Here is a 21347-nt window from a genome sequence, read left to right as displayed (position 1 = left end):
TCATTAATTTCTCTCTTTCTCCCATATTCGCTGCTCTGATCAGTCCTAATTTCCTTGATTAGGTCGTAACAATCAGCATTTTTCTCAGAAAAGCATTCATTTCCTTGAGATGTTCATATTTGACTTGTAAATCTAGCATATTATTAATATCGTTGGAAGCACACACCTATCGTTTTAAAATCTTCTTCCTACGGTAGACTCGTCCCTATTTGTAAACTTGCATTTTCAACCTTGTCAAATATATTATCCACAGTCTTCTCTGGGTCTTTGTTTCTGTCTTTCTTTCTTTTTCTTTTGGTCTGTCGATCTGTCAGATGCTCAAAGACGTACACTCATTTCTCCCATAACCATTTTGGTTCTGTGCACTTCTCCCCGCATTCCCAAGGGTTCCTGAGACACAGACTGCGATATTGTGTTATTCTGAGAACATGGCACGTGACTATCGTGACTTCACATTGACTGGGCGTTGGACCCACAGATAATGATGCGCGTTGCCCCATTGGTATTTTAGTCCTGAATCCTCCCCGCCTTATGTCAGTAGGGCCAGCCCTGCTCGATTTCTCCTTGTTTGCCTGATACTTTTCAGCCTTTTAATTTTCAATCCCTGCTTTAAAAAGCTCTATAATGAAATATCCAGGAGAACGCTGAGTGTGGTCTTCCCATACGAGGCTACCATGTTGGTTTTGCATCCTGACCAGCCCCCTTGGGGTTCACGCTTACTCTTTCCAACTGCACCCCTACCTGCTTCCTGGGTTTCCTGTTTTGCTACCCGGACAACTGGTATACCTCCTATGTGCCAGTCCTCTGCATGGCAGACGTTCTGTTTCTTATTTCCTACGGGTATCTTGACCCTTCTCAAAACATCGCAACCTTCATTTCTCTCATTATCCAGATAGAAGTGAAGGTGTTCGTGATGGCATCCCAGGTACAATGAAAAATGTCACTTGTGTCTCCTTCTCCCTGCCAGGAGCCCTGCCGTGTCAGTTACCCCGTCCCCTCTCACCGTGTGCGCTGTTGGGGGGATGCAGCCCCTACCTGGGTTTTAGGTGAGCCCCTAGCGTGCATGAGTCCCCATATCCTGTCAGTGATCAATCCTGGTGCTTCGGCTCGACGGGGGGCAGAGCTCACAGTTTGCAGCTTGTCTTGGGCGTTTCTTTTCTCAGGGATGGAGCGCTTAAAGCCTCCTGGTCTGCAGGGGACAGTCTGGTCCTCTCAGCGGTAGGGCTTGACTGGAGGGCTCACGTTCCCTGTGCAGTGTCACCCCATCATCCTGCCAGTGATGCTGTTGGAGAGGTGAGGGGTGGGGGGCAGCTCCTCAGAGGATGTAGAAAGTGGGTGCTCATGACAAGAATGGGCAGAAAAGAAGCAAAGCCCAGTAGCTCCTTCATGAGGCAGCGCTCTCAGCCTGGAACGTCAGTCCTCATGTTTCTGGTCATTTCTGACCCTTTTCCCCCAAGGAGCAGGGAAACTTCATCTTCGGACGTTTCAAAGATCCAGTTACAGTGCTCTGTTTCTGGAAGCTGAGTGTGTGGGTCCACCCATCCTTTTACCGTAGGTTCGCGTTACTAGCAGTAGTGTGAGTTTTCCTCTTTTTTTTTTTTTTCCCCACATTCCTGGGAGTGTTTCAGGCAAACGTTAGAACAGTGTGTCAGGAATGCCTGTCCAGGTGGCACCGTGTTCTAGAGCAGAACTTTCAAACGCCCTGTGACAAAGCTCCCTTGTCCCCAGTCTGTCACAGCCTGATGCCATTGGAGACAGAATAGAAAGGAATTACAAGAAAAAATACATGTAAGACACATGCAAAACGGTAGTGCCCAGTGTTGCTTTTTTTTTTTTAATTACTGGATTCAGCAAACATAAAATGTTGATTTTTTTTTTTTTTTAATTTCTAAACGCATCCTCGATTTCTGAATGTGTCCTCTGGCAGCCTAGTAACCAACAGGTCACAGGATGGTGCCCGTCCGTAGGCCACGCTGAGTAACCCTGATCCAGGAGCATGCCCACCCCGACTCCCACTATAAATTTTTAGGGAAAATACTTTAATAAATACATACACTCGCTTGTCCTCAGTGGCAGTGTGACTTGGCCCACATAGGTTCCATTCTCCGTGCTCAAGATGATCTTAAAATGTCTCTTCTGGGTGAACGCTAACATGTGTTGCAAAATATGTACCTTCCCAAGCTAGTACTTTTGCTGGCTCTCAGGTGTAATTATATTTAAAACTTCCTACACAAACCACAAACCAGCAAAATCCTGCAGGCATGTCTTCCCCCTGAGATGTGTGGCACAGTAGTTGCTGGTCCTTAGGATATGGAAACCGTACTCCCCTCTGTTCCTGGGTCCTGGGACCACGGATATCCCTGTGAGCCTCTTACCAAGAGCTGGGCCTGGGGAGACCCAAAGCGATCCTTCAGCAGAGCCAGCTGCGACAGTGCAAGGACAACAGTGCTGCAGAATGACCCAGAAAACTGCCTTCCACTCAGAAGGGTTGTCTGGCCTAAGTTCCCCTCTGGACCGCAGGATCGTCTTCTGAGCTCACGTGGTTGTTGGATGAACTCAGTCCCTTAAGGTTGTAGGTCTGAGGTTCTGACTGTCCTGCTGGCTCTTGAGTGGGAGCTGTTCTCAGCTCCCAGGAGCTGCCCTGAGGGTCTTGCCCCATGGCCCTCTCCCAATGAGGCAACTTGTTTCTTCCAGAACAGCAGGAGAATCTCTCTTCCTCTAGTCTGCTTGCAAGAGGGAATATTATGTAATGAAATACAGTCATAGGGGTGACATCCCAGGATCTTTGCCGTATAAGAGGACACAGTCCCACCCGCACTCAAAAAGAGGGCATTATCAAGGACGTAACTCACAGAGGGTCGTCTTACCGTATGTTGCCCACAGTGGACCTTCCTCTTTTCTCTAATCCGGTGTTACTTCCCAGGAGGGATAGAAGTTAACCTCTTTAGAAATCGTCTTAGCATCTGTGGTGAATTGGAGGGTAACACGCATTTTTGTCTTTCTCCAGTGGAATTTCTGTATTGTGACCTGGCGTCCATGAGGTCCATTCAGCAGTTCGTCCAGAGGTTCAAGATGAAGAAAATCCCACTCCACGTACTGGTCAATAACGGTGAGTTCTGGTGAAGTCCAGAGGTTAATTCAGACACAGACACGCGCTCTAGCGGTCCCTTGGGAAACCGGGATTCCCAAGGACATATATGTTGCAATTATTGCCACTGTTTGGTTCCACTGATGTGTTTGGCTTTCGTCCTCAGAATAATCAATTTTAGGATGTTGCTTTGAAACGATGTAAAGTGTGATCATGTGTCCCGTGGAGTTGATAACTTGGACAGGTCCACTTGGGCTAAGATGTATGAGGGACATGCAAAGGGCTGGGTGTCGTCACAAGGGCTATGTGGTTAAAGCCTCAGCGTGTTTCCATGACAGTCATTATCTGGGCTCCAGACCGTCACGCCCAACTGTCTCTTGACGTCATCCTTACAGCCAGCACTCTTCAAACGTACATGTGGAGTCCACATCTCCCCTCCCCCTGCCTTCCACCCGCCCCCTGACCACAGCCCACCCAGAGCCCTGTTGTCAGCCGCGCTGAGCTCTTAAGAGCGTTGGAAACACGTCTGCTTTCTCTCTCTCCTGCCCTTTTCCCCGCCTCTTTCTCTCTCCCGCTGCTACAGTCAACTTGTTTCATACAAGTTCGTCCAAACTCTCCACAGAGAAACACAGTGTTTAACATCTCCAAACAATAAATGTAGAGAACGAAAAGTATTGTGAGCCTCCTGGAAAACGCTTGTGCTGGTAGAATTTAACACGTTGCTTTCAGACTTGGAGAATCCAGTATATAAAGGAGGTAAATAGTTAAATTGATACAGTAGAGACTTCCCTGGCGGTCCAGCGATGAACGCTCTGTGCTCCCAATGCAGGGGGCACGGGTTCAATCCCTGGTTGGGGAACTAAGATCCCGCATGCCACACAGCGTGGCCAAAGATAATTAAATTAATTAATTAATACAGTAAAAGGAATAGACGTAAACAGTGAGTTACAGCCACTATACTTTTTTCCCAGATAGATAGAACATTTGTCAAATTATTTGTATTTTGGGTTTTTTTAATGTCTTTTATTCTCTTTCTAAGATTTTCTCTTTTCCAGTGTTTTTAAGCAATTTTATGGGTTCATTTATTTATTTTGGTCGCGCCCCGTGGCTTGTGGGATCTTAGCTCTCCAACCAGGGATTGAACCCGGGGCCACGGCAGTGAAAGCGCTGAGTCCTAACCGCTGGACTGCCAGGGAAGTCCCAAATTATTCGTATTTTGGATGGCAGAGAAAACTAGGACGCTTGTGGTTATACGGAGCCTCCCATGGATAATCCAGGGTCATTTTCGCATCTAAACATCCTTAAGCTAATCCCGTCTCCGAACTCCCTCTTGCTGGTGCCCCTCTTTCTGAGGGACCCTACGCGTAATGCCGGGGACACATCTCAAGGCGAGGGAGCGTCGTTCCTCCTCCTGAGGCTGTGACACTGTCCATCTGATTCTGGCTCCCGAGATCTGCTTGTTGTCATTTCCTCACCTTTCTCTTTGTCTTGCGTATTCTATCTTTCTCCCGTAATACTAATGGGGTTGGCGGTCAGGGTCAAGGTCAGATAGAGATACCGTGTTCAATCCACTTGTTTAATTAGAAATTCCCACTTAAGGGAAATGCATGGGATATAAACTGTGTCTCCAAAGCTACACGTATGCATTTGTGGCTTTTTTTTTTTTTACATCTTTATTGGAGTATAATTGCTTTACAATGGTGTGTTAGTTTTTGCTTTATAACAAAGTGAATCAGTTATACACATACATATGTTCCCATATCTCTTCCCTCTTGCATCTCCCTCCCTATCCCACCCCTCCAGGCGGTCACAAAGCACCGAGCTGATCTCCCTGTGCTATGCGGCTGCTTCCCACTAGCTATCTACCTTACGTTTGGTAGTGTATATATGTCCATGCCTCTCTCTCGCTTTGTCACAGCTCACCCTTCCCCCTCCCTGTATCCTCAAGTCCATTCTCTAGTAGGTCTGTGTCTTTATTCCTGATGTGTGGGTACCTATGAAACACCTACAACTAATACCATTTCCCTCTACTTAGCCCGGGAAAGTACTCTGCGTGTCGTTATTGCTGGCAGTTCTTCTGGGAAGGTTCAGAATGAATTTAATGTACGCTTGGTTGATATCTTTCAAGTTCGCCAAAATGATTATGCCTTAGACCTCTTTGCAGAGATAAATGCTTTCCAAGGCCATGGCCACCTGGGATCCTCAGCCCTGGGGTGGGGTTCCTTTCGTGGGCGTTTGTCTGTGTCCTCCTTGATTAGAAAGAAAACATTATAGATTGCCACGTGTCCAGGTGAGTTACAGGGAGGGGCCGTGGAGACGTGTGGAGCCACACATCTTCTTTCCACATTACATTTAACCCCCTCAGGAATCGGTAACAGCAGCGCGTGCCCCGTATGCTGCCATCGTGCAGGATTCCTGAGATTTTATAGACACAGGCACAACAGAACTGAATATCCGCTGAGGGTCTTTTCTGCAGTTTCAGTACAGCCTTCCCTCTGCCAGGAAGTAGGGAAAATAATGTATCCCAAATCTGATGCCTTTCTCCAACAGATCTCCACTTTGGGTCAACAGAATTTTAGTGAGAAATATTTGCTGCAGTGGAGAGAGCTCTCTGGGGAGAATACCGTAGGCAAGACATCAATGTGTTCTCCATAATTCACCCTCGCCCTTAAGTTGCTGGGGTTTTTTAAAAAATAAATTTATTCATTTCATTTGTTTATTTTTGGCTGTGTCGGGTCTTCATTGCGGTGCACAGGCTTCTCATTGTGGCTTCTCTTGCTGCGGAGCACGGGCTCTAGGTGTGCAGGCTTCAGTAGTTGTGGTTCACGGGCTCTGGAGCACAGGCTCAGTAGTTGTGGTGCACGGGCTTAGTTGCTCCGCGACATGTGGGATCTTCCTGGACCAGGGCTCGAACCCGTGTCCCCTGCATTGGCAGGTGGACTCCCAACCACTGCGCCACCAGGGAAGCCCAATTTGTTGTTGTTTTTTAAAGGGAAAGCACTTTAAGTAATTTTATTTAGTTTATATACAATGCTCTGTTGACTGTTTTGCTCTTTTTTTTTTTTACTTGAAGTGTAGTTAATTTACAATGTTGTGTTTCAGGTGTACAGCAAAGTGACTCAGTGATACACACACACACACACACACACACACACACACATACACATATATATGTGCTATTTCAGATTCTTTTCCATTATAGGTTATTACAAGATGGTGAATATAGTTCCCTGTGCTCTACAGTAGGTCCTTGTTGTTTATTTATTTTATATATAGTAGTGTTTATCTGTTAATCCCAAACTCCTAATTTATCCCTCCCCCCGACCCTTTTTCCTTTGGTAGCCATAAGTTTGTTCTCTATGTCTGTGAGTCTGTTTCTGTTTTATAAATAACTTCATTTGTATAATTTTTTAGATCCCACATATAAGCGCTATCATATGATATTTGTCTTTCTCTGTCTGACTTAGTTCACTTAGTGTGATAATCTCCAGGTCTATCCATGTTGCTGCAAATGGCATTATTTCATTCTTTTTTATGGCTGAGTAATATTCCTATATATATATATATATATATATATATATATATATATATATATATATATATATATATATATATACCACATCTTCTTTATCCATTCATCTGTCCATGGACACTTAGGTTGCTTCCATGTCTTGGCTACTGTAAATAGTGCTGCTATGAACATTGGGGTGAATGGATATTTTCACATTATGGTTTTCTCTGGATATATGCCCAGGAGTGGGATTGTTGGATCATATGGTAGCTCAATTTTAATTTTTTAAGGACCCTCCGTACTGTTCTCCATAGTGGCTGCACCAGCTTCCGTTCTCACCAACAGTGTAGGAGTGTTCCCTTCTCTCCACACCGTCTCCAGCATTTATCTGTAGCGCCCTTGAGTTTTGAGATGACTCCAGTCATCCTACGATGGTCCCGTGTTCCTTTTCTCTGCAGATTTTAAACCCCGCATGCATGGCTCTCAGGCAGATAACGTTTCTCTGGAAACCAGGACAGAGTTGCATTTGGACCTGGGAGGCTTGTCGCTGGACCCTCTTTTCACACCCTCTCTCTTCTTTCTGCAGAGAATCTGATCTGCACGTTGGCTGACCTTCAGCCCAGATTTAACTCCTTCATGCAGATCTTTCCGCTGAGCTCAGCACCTCTTGTTTTTGGTCAGTGCCCCAGAGGCACCTCAAGGCGACAGAACCGGTGTGGGATTCCTGAGCCCCTAAAGGACACTGGCTCTTGGGAAAATGCATTTCCTTACTGTTCCCAGCTTTGTTGTCCAGATTCCTTAGCTCATGGCCCCTTCCTGCATCTTCGAAGCGGGCACCACAGCACCTTCACATCGCCCTCTCCCTCCAACCTCTGCTTCTGTCCTCACACCTCCTTCTCTGAGTCTGACCCCCTGCCTCCCTGCTATAAAGGACTGTGAAATTACACTGGGCTCACCCAGGGTCAGTGCCCCAGGTCAAGGTCATTAATGTAATCATATCTGCAGACTCTCTTTTGCCAGGTCAGGTGGCATAGTCACAGGTTCCACAGATTAAAACAACATTTTGGGGAACATTATTCTGCCCACCACACCCATCGTCTCGGTGATTCACACGCAGGAACCATACAGCCATAAACAAGAGCCCTTGACCTCATGCAAATCATTCTCTAGCCAAGGAGACAAACGTTAAACAAAGACCTATTCTGTGAAATGCCTGACCCTAGAAAATGCCTCTTACAGTGTGACACAGGGTCGTGTGAAGAGAAGACGGCGTCATTAGGTGTGATTAAATTAAACGCCACGCATGGAATTTCCCAGCCCGGACTCCTCTGAACCGCCATTTCCCAGAGTCGGAAATGGGAGTCCAGTTACTACCGGACGATTGGCTGAAAGCACACGTGGTGTTTGCTCCTGTCGTGTGGTGCCCTTTATCTTTCAAAATGTTGGCCGGGTTGGGCACATTCTTGCCTCTGGGGTGGTTTCTTCTGAAGACTTAGGACGGTGCTTCTCGGAACCCCCCCCCCCCCACCTGGGTCCCTGTAGGGAGGAGCCTGGTTCTGTAGGACTTGGAAGTAACAGCTTCTGTGGGTTCAGACAGCAACTTCCAGGAACGATGTGCCCTGGGGCGGAGGTTCTACTGGTGCCCATAATGGATGCCCGCTCCCCACGGTGCTGGGCAGGAAGGCTGTCGGGTCCCTCAAAAAGAGGATCCCTCCTTTGCAGAGCCTCTGTGTCTCTTGGAGATGCCACGGGACCACAGAGGTGTTGGCACCCCCTGGACTTAGGAAGGGGCATCCCCCTCTGGTACCCAGGATGGGTGGATGGCTCCAGGGATAAATGCCTCTCGGGCCAGGGGTTAGCCAGGAGGGTCCAGTCCAGACTGAGAATGGATTCATTACCAGCCCAGTGTGCCCGGGGCTTGGGGCAGACTTACCTGATTTGGGGGAAGCGAAGGATTTTCTCATTCATCTCGTGGCTTGGTTTGTACACGAGGGTCTGTCTTTGCTGTGTTCAAACGACAGTTCTGAAGGGACCGATATTGGGGAGATTCTGAGTCAGCAGATGCCAATGGGCTTCCCAACTACAGGACTTCTCAGAGGGGAGCCCTGTCGATGGTACTGTTGGTGTCCAGGAGGGTCTGCAGAGTTTCTGAAAACGATATGCCTGGGACCCTCCTCTGGGATATTAACTACCGACCCCCCCCACCCCCCCGCCCCAAGGTGATGGGTTCAGAGGAGTTGGGTTAATAGGACAAACTCCTGTTCACCCATCAACTCTCATGGAAAACAGCCCCAGCTGCGTCCCACAGAGAAGACGTCCAAGGGCCACGTCTAGCTAGACTCTGTGCTTTGCATTTCTAAATTTTATTCCTAAAGAGAGCGATCAGGATTTTGCAAACGTTGGTGTTTCAGACGCGGAATATTTCTGCACTCGCTAGCGTGACATAAATAGAACCAGACCGCCTCTCTCTGGCTGTGGGGAACTCAGGAGAGAAGCTGAGGATTTATCCAACCCAAGAATGATCTGCGTCCTGCCGAGCTGGTCAATATTTATCATTTATTCACATCCGTACGGATTTATCTCGTTTCCCATCCCTGTGCCAGAAGTCGGGTAGATTTGTAACCAGCCCTCAGGACTTCAGTTTTAGCCTTGTAGGAGTTGTCCCCGTAACACACGTGGATATATTTCTCAAGATCAAGAATTACTAAAAATTATGTTTTTCCCTCCAAATCAATGTCCGTGGTAACCCTGAGAAATCACAAAGATGCTTGCCCGGCCAGGTACGTAGGAGCCCAGTTTTCAGTATAGTTCTTCATTCGTTCATGAATTCGTATCCTGAGTCAGCATGGAGAACCAGGGACCAGGTACACTTAGAGGCAGTCTTCCCAGCAGTGGCCGCCATGGCCTTGGCACCGACAGGGGAGTCAAGAAAGCAGGGAGTCGGGGCCCAGTTCTCGGGGGAGGGGCGCAGATGCCCGAATACTTTCCATTTATGTGCGCGGCGTTTCCTCCGAGAAATAGGCGACGGATGTGTCTCTTGGGAGACTGGTGACGCACCGTGCGTGCCTTTATCCTTGGAGGGTTGGATGTGAATATGTGTGGACCACCGTCAGCGCCTTCTGTTTCTCTCCCGGGGTGTGTGTCTCCCCGAGGGAACCGTTTCCTGCTGTGTCGTGCTTTCCGGGCGCTCCTCCTGCCTTTGGGAGCAGAAGACACTTGGACGCTCCTCTGCTGGTGGTGGAGCTCGCAGGGCTGTTGGGCGTGATGGACCCGGATTCCATAAGTGCCACGGGAGTACAGGAGGCTGCCCATCCCGTGTCCCTGTTCACGGGCCTCCTTCTTCCAAAGCCCTTGCTGAGCATCCAGGAAGTGGGTCCAAAGATGCAGTGGTTTTCTAATTACCCAAGTGCTCCAGCGTCACTTAATTCAGGAGCTCTTTTTTTTTTTAATTTTTATTGGAGTACAGTTGATTTACAATGTTGTGTTAGTTTCATGTGTCCAGCAAAGTGCATCAGTGATACACGTATGCACCCTTTTTAGATTCTTTTCCCGTATAGGCCATTATAGAGTATTAAGTAGAGTTCCCTGTGCTCTCCAGTAGGTCCTCGTTGGTTATGCGTTTTAAATGTAGCAGTGTGTACGTGTCAATCCCAATCTCTCAATTCCTCCCCCACCTTCCCCCCTTGGTAACTATAAGTTTCTTCTCTACATCTGTGTGTCTGTATCTGCTTTGCACATAAGTTCATCTCTACTGTTTTTCTAGATTCCACATAGACGTCATATCATATGGTATTTGTCTTTCTCCGTCTGACTTACTTCACTCAGTATGATCATCTCTAGGTCCAACCATCTTGCTGCAGATGGTGTCATGTCATTCTTTTTTTTTATGGCTCAGTAATATTCCATTGTATCTATGTACCACATCTTGTTTATCTGTTCCTCTCTTGAGGGACACTTAGGTTGCTTCCATGTCTTAGCTATTGTAAACAGCACTGCTGTGAACATTGGGGTGCGTGTGTCTTTTCGAACCAGAGTTTTGTCCAGATAACGTGCCCAGGAGTGTGATTGCTGGAGCTGGTAGCTCTGGTAGCTCTATTTTTAGTTTTCTGAGGAACCTCCATCCTGTCCTCCATAGTGGCTGCAGCAATTTACATTCCCACCGACAGTGTAGGAGGCTCCCTTTTCTCCACGCCCTCTCCAGCGTCTATTATATATAGACTTTTCTCCATGCCCTCTCCAGCATCTATTATATATAGACTTTTTGATGGTGGAGCAGTTTTATCCTCAGACTGTGAATGGGATGGGTTTCAGCCACTTTGCTGTATAAGAGGGTGACATGTCCTCCCGTCTTTGCAATTTCTTTGATTGTCCTCTGCTTTCACAGTGAGTCAATGATAAAATTGTCTGCTTTTCAGAAGGGTTTTCTGGGTGGGAGGGAGATTCTGTTTTTGATGCACCCTCGCCGAGAGGATGCACGCTCCTGCTGCCTTACTTTGATGTCTTTTTGGAAACAGTGCAACACAGGCTCTTAACAGAGTTGGGCGTTTCCGATCCCCTGGCCCCAGGTGTCCTGGCTGTGCTTATAGCGGGTCCCCAGGGGGTATTTCTAGTGCGAATAGTTGCTCGTTGGGGAAACATCCTCAGTAAGCGGTGGATTCTCTGCCGTGGCCATGGGGCGTGGGGTGCTCTGTCCTCTTTGGTGACAGGGAGATGACAGTATTGGAAACACAGTACGAGGGTGACCTGTGGACCTGTCCACATGATGCTCTAGCCAGTGTTTTCTCCATTGACTTAAGCATGATTTGGGACACACTCGTGCTCCTTGAAGCTCGACATTTTCACTGGCCCAGGATGTGACTGTGTTCAGTACCCCTAAGCACTGAGCCCCAGCACCCGGGTCCTGCTGGGCTGACAAACACCTGGGTTCATGGCCACTCCCGGTCCTGCCTCAGATCACAGGCTTCCCTGCATCTATAGATTTTCCCCGAGACACATGGACACCTCCTTTCCTGGTCGCGTTCTGTAGGTGGATTCAGAACCCTCATCCCTTTCCAGAATCTTCTATCCTTCTTTCCGAACATTTTTGCATTCCTCTGTTGACTGCCTTGGTTGCCTGCTTCCAGACGTCTTTACTTTTGCGTTTTTAGTCCACTGATGGTAAAGTCTCTGGATTCCAAAGTTGCGGCAGACCCCAGCTCTGGAGGTGGGTTTCGTGGTCAGCCCTGGACTGATGGTGGATTGTCTGCGAGAGTTTTCTAAGATGTTCCTCGTGTTCTGGACTTAAACCTTCATGTAGCCATTGGGCACCAGCTAGAATATACCCTTCTCTCTCCCCCTCCCCTCCCCCTCCCCCTCCCCCTCCCCCTCCCCCTCCCCTCCCCCTCCCCCTCTCCCCCTCCCCCCTCCCCCTCCCCCTCTCCCCTCTCCCCCCTCCCCCTCCCCCTCCCCCTCCCCCTCTCCCCTCTCCCCCTCTCCCCCTCTCCCCCTCCCCCTCTCCCCCCTCCCCCTCTCCCCCCTCCCCCTCTCCCCCTCTCCCCCCTCCCCCTCTCCCCCCCCCTCTCTCTCTCTTTGTCTGTCTTTCTCTCTTTCTCTCTTTCTCTCTCTCATTCCCTGCCCCTCTCTTTTCCCCCGTAAGGTAAATAACTCTCTCTCATCCTCTCCTGATTGGGACACATCTATTTTTTTCCCTCTCTATAAGGAATAACACATGGTGTATTTTTAAGTGAAAGACTTTATTTTGAATAATAATATACATATCATTCACGCCATTTACTTTTCACGGTGCGTCGCTGTGTATGGAAGTAGACAGGGAAAAAAATAAACGTTAGAAATACCTAAGCATGGAAATATACAGGCAAAGAAGACATTTGATACATCTCCGTGAACAAGCATCATAGGCCAGTATCCATTAGAAAAGCACGAAAACCATGCAGAGAGTCTGCCCACATCCCAGCAGGCAAGTGCAAACAGTACACGTTATAGTTTCTTGGATACAAAACGTATACGTTTTCTTTGGATTGGAAACATCTTCCAGACGAGTGGCTTGGCTTTTCTGTGCAAGGCAAAAATTATCTATAGAAGTAAAAACAGTGGGGGAATTTCCTGTCAGTGCACTGGTTAAAACTCCGTGCTTTCACTGCCAGGGCTTGGGTTCGATACCTGGTCGGGGAGCTAAGATCCCATAAGCTGTGTGGCACAGCCGAAAAATTAAAAAAACACACAAGTACAAAGTGTAGAAGCCACCTGTGATGATGAGGTATTCCAGGCCGCAGACGTGTGTCCACTCACCAGTCAAATCCATCCATCAACGAGCAGATTTTTTGGGGGTGCACTGTGCAGCTTTGCGGGATTTTAGTGCCCAGACCAGGGATCGAACCCGTGCCCCCTGCAGTGGAAGCGTGGAGTCCCAACCACTAGACCTCCAGGGAAGTCCCTAGCAGATATTTTTTACGGCTTCTTTTCCTGTGTGTCAGTTCGCAGAGGCTGCTGTTTTCACGGAGGGTCACTAACAAGGACGACCATGTGAAGCCCTGACATGACATCGTCCCTTTATCCATTTAAAAAATACAAGTGCAGCGACGTGGGCGAACCTTTCAAATCTCTCCCTCAGCATCCTCCAGACGTTCAGTCAATATTGTTGCAGTTAGATCTGCTACCCAGGGAGCTGTCTAGGACATTTGGCTTTAAAAATGGAAACCAGGGACTTCCCAGGTGGTCCAGTGGTTAAGACTCCGCCTTCCAATCCAGGGGATGTGGGTTCCATCCCTGGTCGGGGAACTAAGATCCCACAGGCCTTGTGGCCAAAAAGCCAAAACATAAAACAGGAGTCATATCGTTACAGATTCAATAAAAGAAATTTTAAGAAAATGGTCCACCTTAAAAAAAAAAAAAAAAGAAACCGGCGTGATTATTCTCAGCATCTCACTTTATTGTGGGCTTAGTCGTGGGCAGGGACCCCGGGAGTTTTTTGGGGGTCCAGCCTCCGTGGGGCTGTAGCCCTCACACAGCTTCCCCGGTGGATGAACCCCAGGATGGGCTAGACGCTTCTGGAACACGGTGGGTGGGCAGCTGTGTGCATGGCAGCGATGTCCTTGCTGTTGCTTTAAAAATATGTTTTCCCCAACGATGCTATTTCCGCCCAGACCTTGCTCAGATAACTGTGATGATTTCCCAGCTCACCTTGAACTCGTGCTGTGCCCGGGGCATCCTCACTGTTGCTCGAGGTCAGTGAGTTTCTGCTAGAATCTGTCAGCAGAGCTTGTACGCAATGACGATCCGTGTTGGCATGTCCCCAGGGCTGCGTCATTGCTGCACATGTCCTGTCTTGTACATTCTCGTTAGGAAATACGTAACACGGAGTGGGGCGGATGGAATAGGTACAGCCTCAAGGAGACCGGGGAGGGGTTGCCCTTCAGCTCAGGTCACCACGAACCGGACCACGGGTGCCCCAGCGAACATGAACACGGATGAGTCCGGCTGTTCTGCCCCAGCGGGGTGACATCCAGAGTTGGTGCAGCTGTTCCAATGTCTGGCTGACCCGAGCCTCCTGGCTGTTTTCTCTGCTGTCAACGTCCAAGGAATCAGACTATAGTAAGGAAGTAACAAGCACCACCAGCTTCCTTTTATTATATAATGTTACCCTCGACTCACCAGGTGGAAGCCAGGAAGTCGCCGCGGGTTAACACCCCCAGATTCAGGCCATAATTCCTGCTGACCCCATATCCCCTTCAAATGCCCCTGCTCCGTGATGTGGGGCATTTTCCAATGGATTGTGACACTTGGAAGGGCGTGTCTAGTGGCTGCCAATTTGTCCCAGGAGGTGGAGCTCTCTAGCCTGGACTTGACCGTTTCAGCGTGCACAGACCACTCCCCCATCCTAGTGGCTCAAAATAACCGTCTCCTTTTTTATTTTTTATTTATATTTATTGAAGTACAGTGGATGTGCAATATTATATAAGGTACAGGTATACAATATAGCGATTCACAACTTTTAAACATTATACTCCATTTGTAGGTGTTATAAAATATTGGCTGTGTTCCCCGTGCTGTACATATGTCCTTCTAGCTTATTTATTTTATGCATAATAGCTTGTTCCTCTTTACTCCCCTCCCCCTATCCTGCCCCTCCCCCCTTCCCTCTCCTCACTGGGAACCGCTGGTTTGTTCTCTATACCTGTGAGTCGGCTTCTTTTTTGTTATATTCACTAGTTGGTTGTATTTTTCAGATTCCACATATAAGTGATATCCTATAGTATTTGTCTGGCTTATTTCACGGAGTATAATGATCTCTAGGTCCATCCACGTTGCTGCAGACGGCATTATCTCATTCTTTTTTCTGGCTGAGTAATATTCCATTGTATATAGGCACCACATCTTTATCCATTCCTCTGTCTTTGGACACTTAGGTGACTCCCAAGTCTTGGCTATCGTCAACAGTGCTGCTATCAAAATAACCATTGTGCTTGCATTTTGGGCAGTCATCACTCTGGTCCTCCCATGGGGTTGCACCTGGGTCGCCATTGTCTGACGGGTCAGCCAGGGCCAGACGTCCAGGGTGGCTTTCTCCTGTGGCGGGAAACGGGTCCTGCCCGTCGCCTGGCCTCAGCTGAGCTGGTCGACCAGATCCCCACGTGCGGTCTCCTCACCAAAATAGCGATCTTAGAACTGCCAGCCTTCTCTAGTGAAGCTGGCTGTGCCTAGAGAGACAGAATTCTGAAAACCAGAAGCTCTGGGGTCTTTCTGAGCATATGCCCTTGGACGTTGTACGACATTGTCACTGCCACTGCGTTCGACTCATGACAGCAAAGTTCATGAGGCTGCCAGGATTTGAGGAATGCGACACAGAATCCGTCTCCTGAGGAAACGGGTGTCAAATGAATGTGCAGGCTGGCTGTCCGGCTGCTTGGAGGCTGCTGTCCCTTTCAACCAGCCTCACATTGGCCAAGTGCCCTGGATGCACGGGTCTGTCCTGCGCTGAGGGCTGCCTGCGCTGCAGGCACTGGCAGAGCTCACTGGTCCAGCTTCGTCCCACTAACTTAGGCGATCAAGGAAACACATCACCAGGGAAGTGCGTGCGTTTTCTCTAAATGCCAGACCTTATGTCCACGTGACAACCAAAAAGCCTGTGTTTCTTCTGGATGACTTCTGAACGGCACCCTGGCATGCTCTTCAGAAACGTTTTTCAAATTAAAAAAAATGTTTTCATTTATTTTGGCCGTGCCACGTGGCATGTGGGATCTTAGTTGCCCAACCAGGGATCGAACCCACGTCCCCTGCGTCGGAAGGTGGATTCTTTTTTTTTTTTTTTTTTTTTGCGGTACGTGGGCCTCTCACTGCTGTGGCCTCTCCCGTTGCAGAGCACAGGCTCTGGACGCGCAGGCTCAGCAGCCATGGCTCATGGGCGCAGCCGCTCCGTGGCATGTGGGATCTTCCCGGACCGGGGCACGACCCCGCGTCCCCTGCATCGGCAGGCGGACTCTCAACCACTGCGCCACCAGGGAAGCCCGGAAGGTGGATTCTTTACTGCTGGATCTCCAGGGAAGTCCAGAAACATTTTTTTTTTATACCTTACTTTTTATTGACTACAAGACAACATTTTAGAATATTTTTGAGCCTAATATCATATAATCTCAACAAATTCATTTGACTGAAAATCATAACAAAGTGTCTCATCTCAGAACGACACAAGTTTAGAGACCAGACATGCTGGAGCATATAGGTCTGTAGCTGAGAAAACCTATTTTTGGTTACATAGTGGTCCTGGGGGAAAAAAGAATCGTAGGGTTTAGAGTTAAAATAATGGGTTTTAGTTCTGTAGTAACCTAAATGGGAAAAGAATTTGAAAAAGAATAGATACACATATATGTATCGCTGAATCACTTTGCTGTACACCTGAAACCAACACAACATTGTTAATCAACTGTACCCCAATATAAAAGTTAAAAATAAAATCATCCTTTGACCTAATTCTATAATTTCCTGGCTGTGTGAACTTTGCCAAGACACTTGACTTCTTCTTTATGTTGTTTTAATGGAAAGGCATTTTATTTTAAATACAGCTGTGTGAACCTGTCAGTCCCAAACTCCCAATCTGTTTTGTTCATCGAATTTTAGTGGCTGTAGGTATATTTGAACACACACTCTGCTGAGTGCCTAAGACACATATAGCTCATTTTTCTCGTGTCTGTGGCCTCCGTCCATGCTGTGCCACAGTCATGATGTTTGACCGTCATCAGCGCAGGGGATAAACTTTCCACAGCCCGGAGGTTTCTGGGGAGAGCTGGGTGTGGAGGGAAGAGGCAGGTGTGGCCAGGGTGCGTGTGAGGTGAGACAGCACACACCTGAACTCCCCGTCTTCTCGTTTCTGCGTCTGGAGCCCCATCTTCCGTCACGGTTCCTCTTCCGTCCTTGTCTGTGGAAGCTGCCGTCAGCCTGCAGCCCCCCTACAGCTTTGTTTTTTTAATATTACCACCTTGCAACACCGAGAGCACTTGGCTGGCTCTGTGAAAGCCAGAGCCTGAATCAGATGTTTTCTTGCCTCAGGAACCTCAGAACTTGCAGTGGGGATGTACGGGGTCGTGAAACCTACCCGGGACCTGAGTGTGGAGGGACGTGCAGTGTGGCCTGTGTGGCCCGGGAGGGGCCTTGCAGTGCAGCTGGGAAAACTGTCCACACGTACAGTTACTCAGACATGAATGCGTATTTGGAGAATGACATGTAGAAATGCATACACAGGCACATACAAATATATATATACACACACATATACAAATACAAAAATATACATATAGAAATATACATCCATATAAAATACACATCAACATCAACATACACAAATGCATATTCAGAGAATTACATACAGAATTGCATATACCTGCAAATGCAAATATACGTACATTATACAAATACAGAATATATACACGTAGAAATACACATCCATATAAAATACACACACATCATCAAACACACATATACAAATGCATATGTGGAGAATTATATGTAGAAATGCATACACAGGCACATAGAAATATATATATTTATATACACACATATACAAAATACAAATACACATTGATATAAAATACACATCAACAAACACATATACAAATGAATATAGAGAACTACATATAAAATTGCATACACAGGCACATACAAATGTATATATATACACATATATACAACTACATATAGAAATACACATCCATATAAAATACACATCAACAAGCACATACAAATGCATATACAGAGAATTACATATAAAATTGCATACACAGGCGTATACAAATATATACACACATATACAACTACATACATATAGAAATACACATCCATATAAAATACACATCAACAAACATACAAATGCATACATGGAGAATTACATGTAGAAATGCATACACAAGCACATAAAAATATATATGTATACATATACGAATACATCCATATAAAATACACACACATCGGGCTTCCCTGGTGGCACAGTGGTTTAGAGTCCGCCTGCCGATGCAGGGGACATGGGTTCGTGCCCCAGTCCGGGAGGATCCCACATGCCGCGGAGCGGCTGGGCCCGTGAGCCATGGCCGCTGAGCATGTGCGTCCAGAGCTTGTGCTCCGCAACGGGAGGGGCCGCAACAGTGGGAGGCCTGCATACTGCAAAAAAAAAACAACCCCAAAACAAAAAAAACCCCCACACATCAACAAACGCATATACAGAGAATTACATATAGAAACGTATATACAGCCACATACAAATGTACATATACATATGCAGATACAAATATATGTGTATACATCCATGTAAACAAACATATCAATACAAACATATACACATATGTAAATGCATATACCCAGAGAAGTGCATACACATGCAAGTAAAACACATGTATGTACACATGCAAATATATATGCGTATGTGCATAAATTATGCATATATGCAAAACAACTTGGAAATGCAAACATATGTAAATACAAAAGCCTATGGGGATGAATATACAACTGGAATACACGTATGCATGCATTACACATAAACACATGTGCAAATGCATAGTTGACTGTGAACACTTACACATAGGCAAATAACTGCTCATATACTTACAAATATGTACACACATGTACATGCATATGCATGTTATGCAAATGCAGACATTCATGCAAGTACATATACATGCATCTGCAATGCGAATTCATAGGCATGCATATACCATATATGCAAAAGAAAGCGCATGTATAAGTTGATAGGCATTTATAAACACATGTGCATGCAAATATACAAACGCATAAACATGTATGTGTATGTGTGCACGTGCACATGTATGCAAATACATATGAACATATACACGATACACATGTATACATGGATATATACAAATGCATCTAGAATAAGCATACGAATACACGCAGAATTACATGCACAAATAAAATGCACACACACACACACACAGGCAGGCAGCACGCACACACGTCTAGACACACACATAGACAAACACATGTGCAAGCCTGCTGGCCGCTCTAGGAGATGGAACCATATGGGCCGGGCATGTGTTCTGCCCATCACCTGTGTCCTGGCCTCTGTGGGAGGGACTTAGGGACAGGGATTTAGATGACCTTTGCCCCCCACCGGAGGGCAGGCTTGGGTGTCCCAAACTGTCGGGTAGAACGCACAGAGCTTCAGGACATGCTTCACAAATGTGTTTATGGACCAGTGACCGGCGGCCCGGCTGGGGCCTGCAGTGGGGATGTTCCCCAAAGGGCGCCTGAGGGATGAATTCACTTCTGGGGTTCACCTGAGTGAGAGGCTGCCATGGCAACGTGAGTTTGGGGGTCAGGGGTCTGTCCACCTGCTTGTGGACCATAGGATAGCGTCACCCCCTGGTGTCCCAGCCGTGCTGCCCCCGCCTCAGACCAGGCCCCTGGCATCTGCGGATGGCTGTTCCCATCCAGAACAGTGATCTGCCCGGGGGCCGCTGTTGGGTGACTCAGGACTGTCTCACTTTCTGGGGGTCCTACTGTTTTCTCATCATTTACAAGCTCGGGCCATTGAAGGGCAGAGTTTGAGAGCAGGAAGGGGTCTTGTTGGTCTTTTGGCATCTTCCCCACTGTGTACAGAGCAGGAAACTGAGGCAGGAAGGTGGGGCAGCAGCCAGGACCAGAGCTACCCTCCTGTCGCTGGGCAGGTACTTCATCGACCTGGGGGGCAGCGCCGCCATCCTGTCCTACCTCCTCCCATCCCACCCCATCCCATCCAGCCTCATCTCATCTCCTTCCATCCTCATCCCATCTCACCTCATCCCACCTCATCTCCTCCCATCCCATCCCATCCCATCCTCGTCCCACCTCATCCCACCCCATCCCATCCAGCCTCATCTCATCTCCTTTCATCCTCATCCCATCTCACCTCATCTCCTCCCATCCCATCTCATCCCATGTTATCCAAACCATCTCATCTCCCATCCCACCTCATTCCATCCCATCTCATCCCATGTTATCCAAGCCATGTCATCTCCCATCCCACCTCATTCCATCCCATCTCATCCCATCCTACTTCATCCCATCCCACCTCATCCTATCCCATCTCTTCCCATCCCACCTCCTCCCATCCCGCCTCCTCCCATCCCGCCTCCTCCCATCCCGCCTCCTCCCATCTCCTGCCATCCTCATCCCATTTCCTCCCATCTCACTGTCCCTGAACCCTCCTGTGTCTGCAGCTGGTGTAATGATGGTGCCGCAGGGGACCACCGAGGACGGCTTTGAGGAGCACTTTGGTGTGAACTACCTGGGGCACTTCCTGCTGACCAACCTCCTCCTGGACACCCTGCGGGAGTCGGGTGCCCCCGGCTGCAGCGCGAGGGTGGTGACCGTGTCCTCGGCCACACACTACGTCGGGGAACTGAACTTGGACGACCTTCAGAGCAGGTGGGTGCCAGTCGCCAGGGGTCTCGGGTGCTGCCAGGACGGTCAGGGTGACCCGTCACCACGACGCACTGGGCAGGGTGCTCGTCCCAGGTGATGGCGGTTCACACCCCCAAATGTTTGTAAATCAACCTGTCTCGAGGTGAAAGCTGTGTTGACTAACACAGGCAGACCTGGGAGGTGCTGCGGGTTTGCTTCCAGACCACAGCAGTGGAGCAAATATTGCAATAAAGCGAGTCACACGAATTTTTTTGCTCCGAGTTCATCTAAAACTGATGCTTACACTACACTGTAGTCTAGTAAGTATGCAATAGCATCATGTCTATAAAAACAGTGTACACACCTTCATTAAAAAATACCTCATTGCTAAAAAATGCTAACCATCCTCTGAACCTACAGGTAGTCATGATCTTTTTGCAGTAGTAACATCCAAGCTCCCTGATCAGAGACACTGTAACAAATAGAGTAATAATGGAAAAGTTTAAAATACTGCGAGAATGACCAAAATGTGACACAGAGACACAAAGCGAGCAAATGATGTTGGAAAAATGGTGTCAGTAGACTTACTTAACGCGGGGCAGCCCCAGACCTTCAGTGTGTAAAAAAAATGCAGTATCGGTGAAGCGCAGTAAAGTGAGGTCTGCCCGTATTAATAATTGTTTGCTAACTGGCACTCACACATCCATATCAGTCTATTTATATTTATGCTTTGAGGTAAATCCTATTATTATCGTCATTTTACACTTGAGGAAACTGAGAAGCATATATTTAAAAAAATTTATTTAATTGAAGTATAGTTGACTTACAGTGTTGTGTTCATTTCTGGTGTACAGCAGAGTGATT

The 21347-nt window shown here is 47.7% G+C and overlaps 1 protein-coding gene across 1 annotated transcript in view; it reads left to right on the top strand.

Annotated features, from left to right (window-relative positions):
- The window catches only part of DHRSX (dehydrogenase/reductase X-linked), a 193005-nt gene that overhangs the window by 138471 nt on the left and 33187 nt on the right, over positions 1-21347 (top strand). Inside the window, exons 4-5 of the mRNA XM_082864175.1 lie at positions 3008-3109; positions 20300-20507. Coding sequence (XP_082720301.1) covers positions 3008-3109; positions 20300-20507 — 310 coding nt within the window. The remainder of the gene's footprint in view (positions 1-3007; positions 3110-20299; positions 20508-21347) is intronic.

This window comes from Leucopleurus acutus (genome assembly GCF_964270905.1).
Source record: "Leucopleurus acutus genome assembly, chromosome: X".
Taxonomy (NCBI): domain Eukaryota; kingdom Metazoa; phylum Chordata; class Mammalia; order Artiodactyla; family Delphinidae; genus Leucopleurus; species Leucopleurus acutus.
This window is presented reverse-complemented; position numbering and strand designations above follow the sequence as displayed.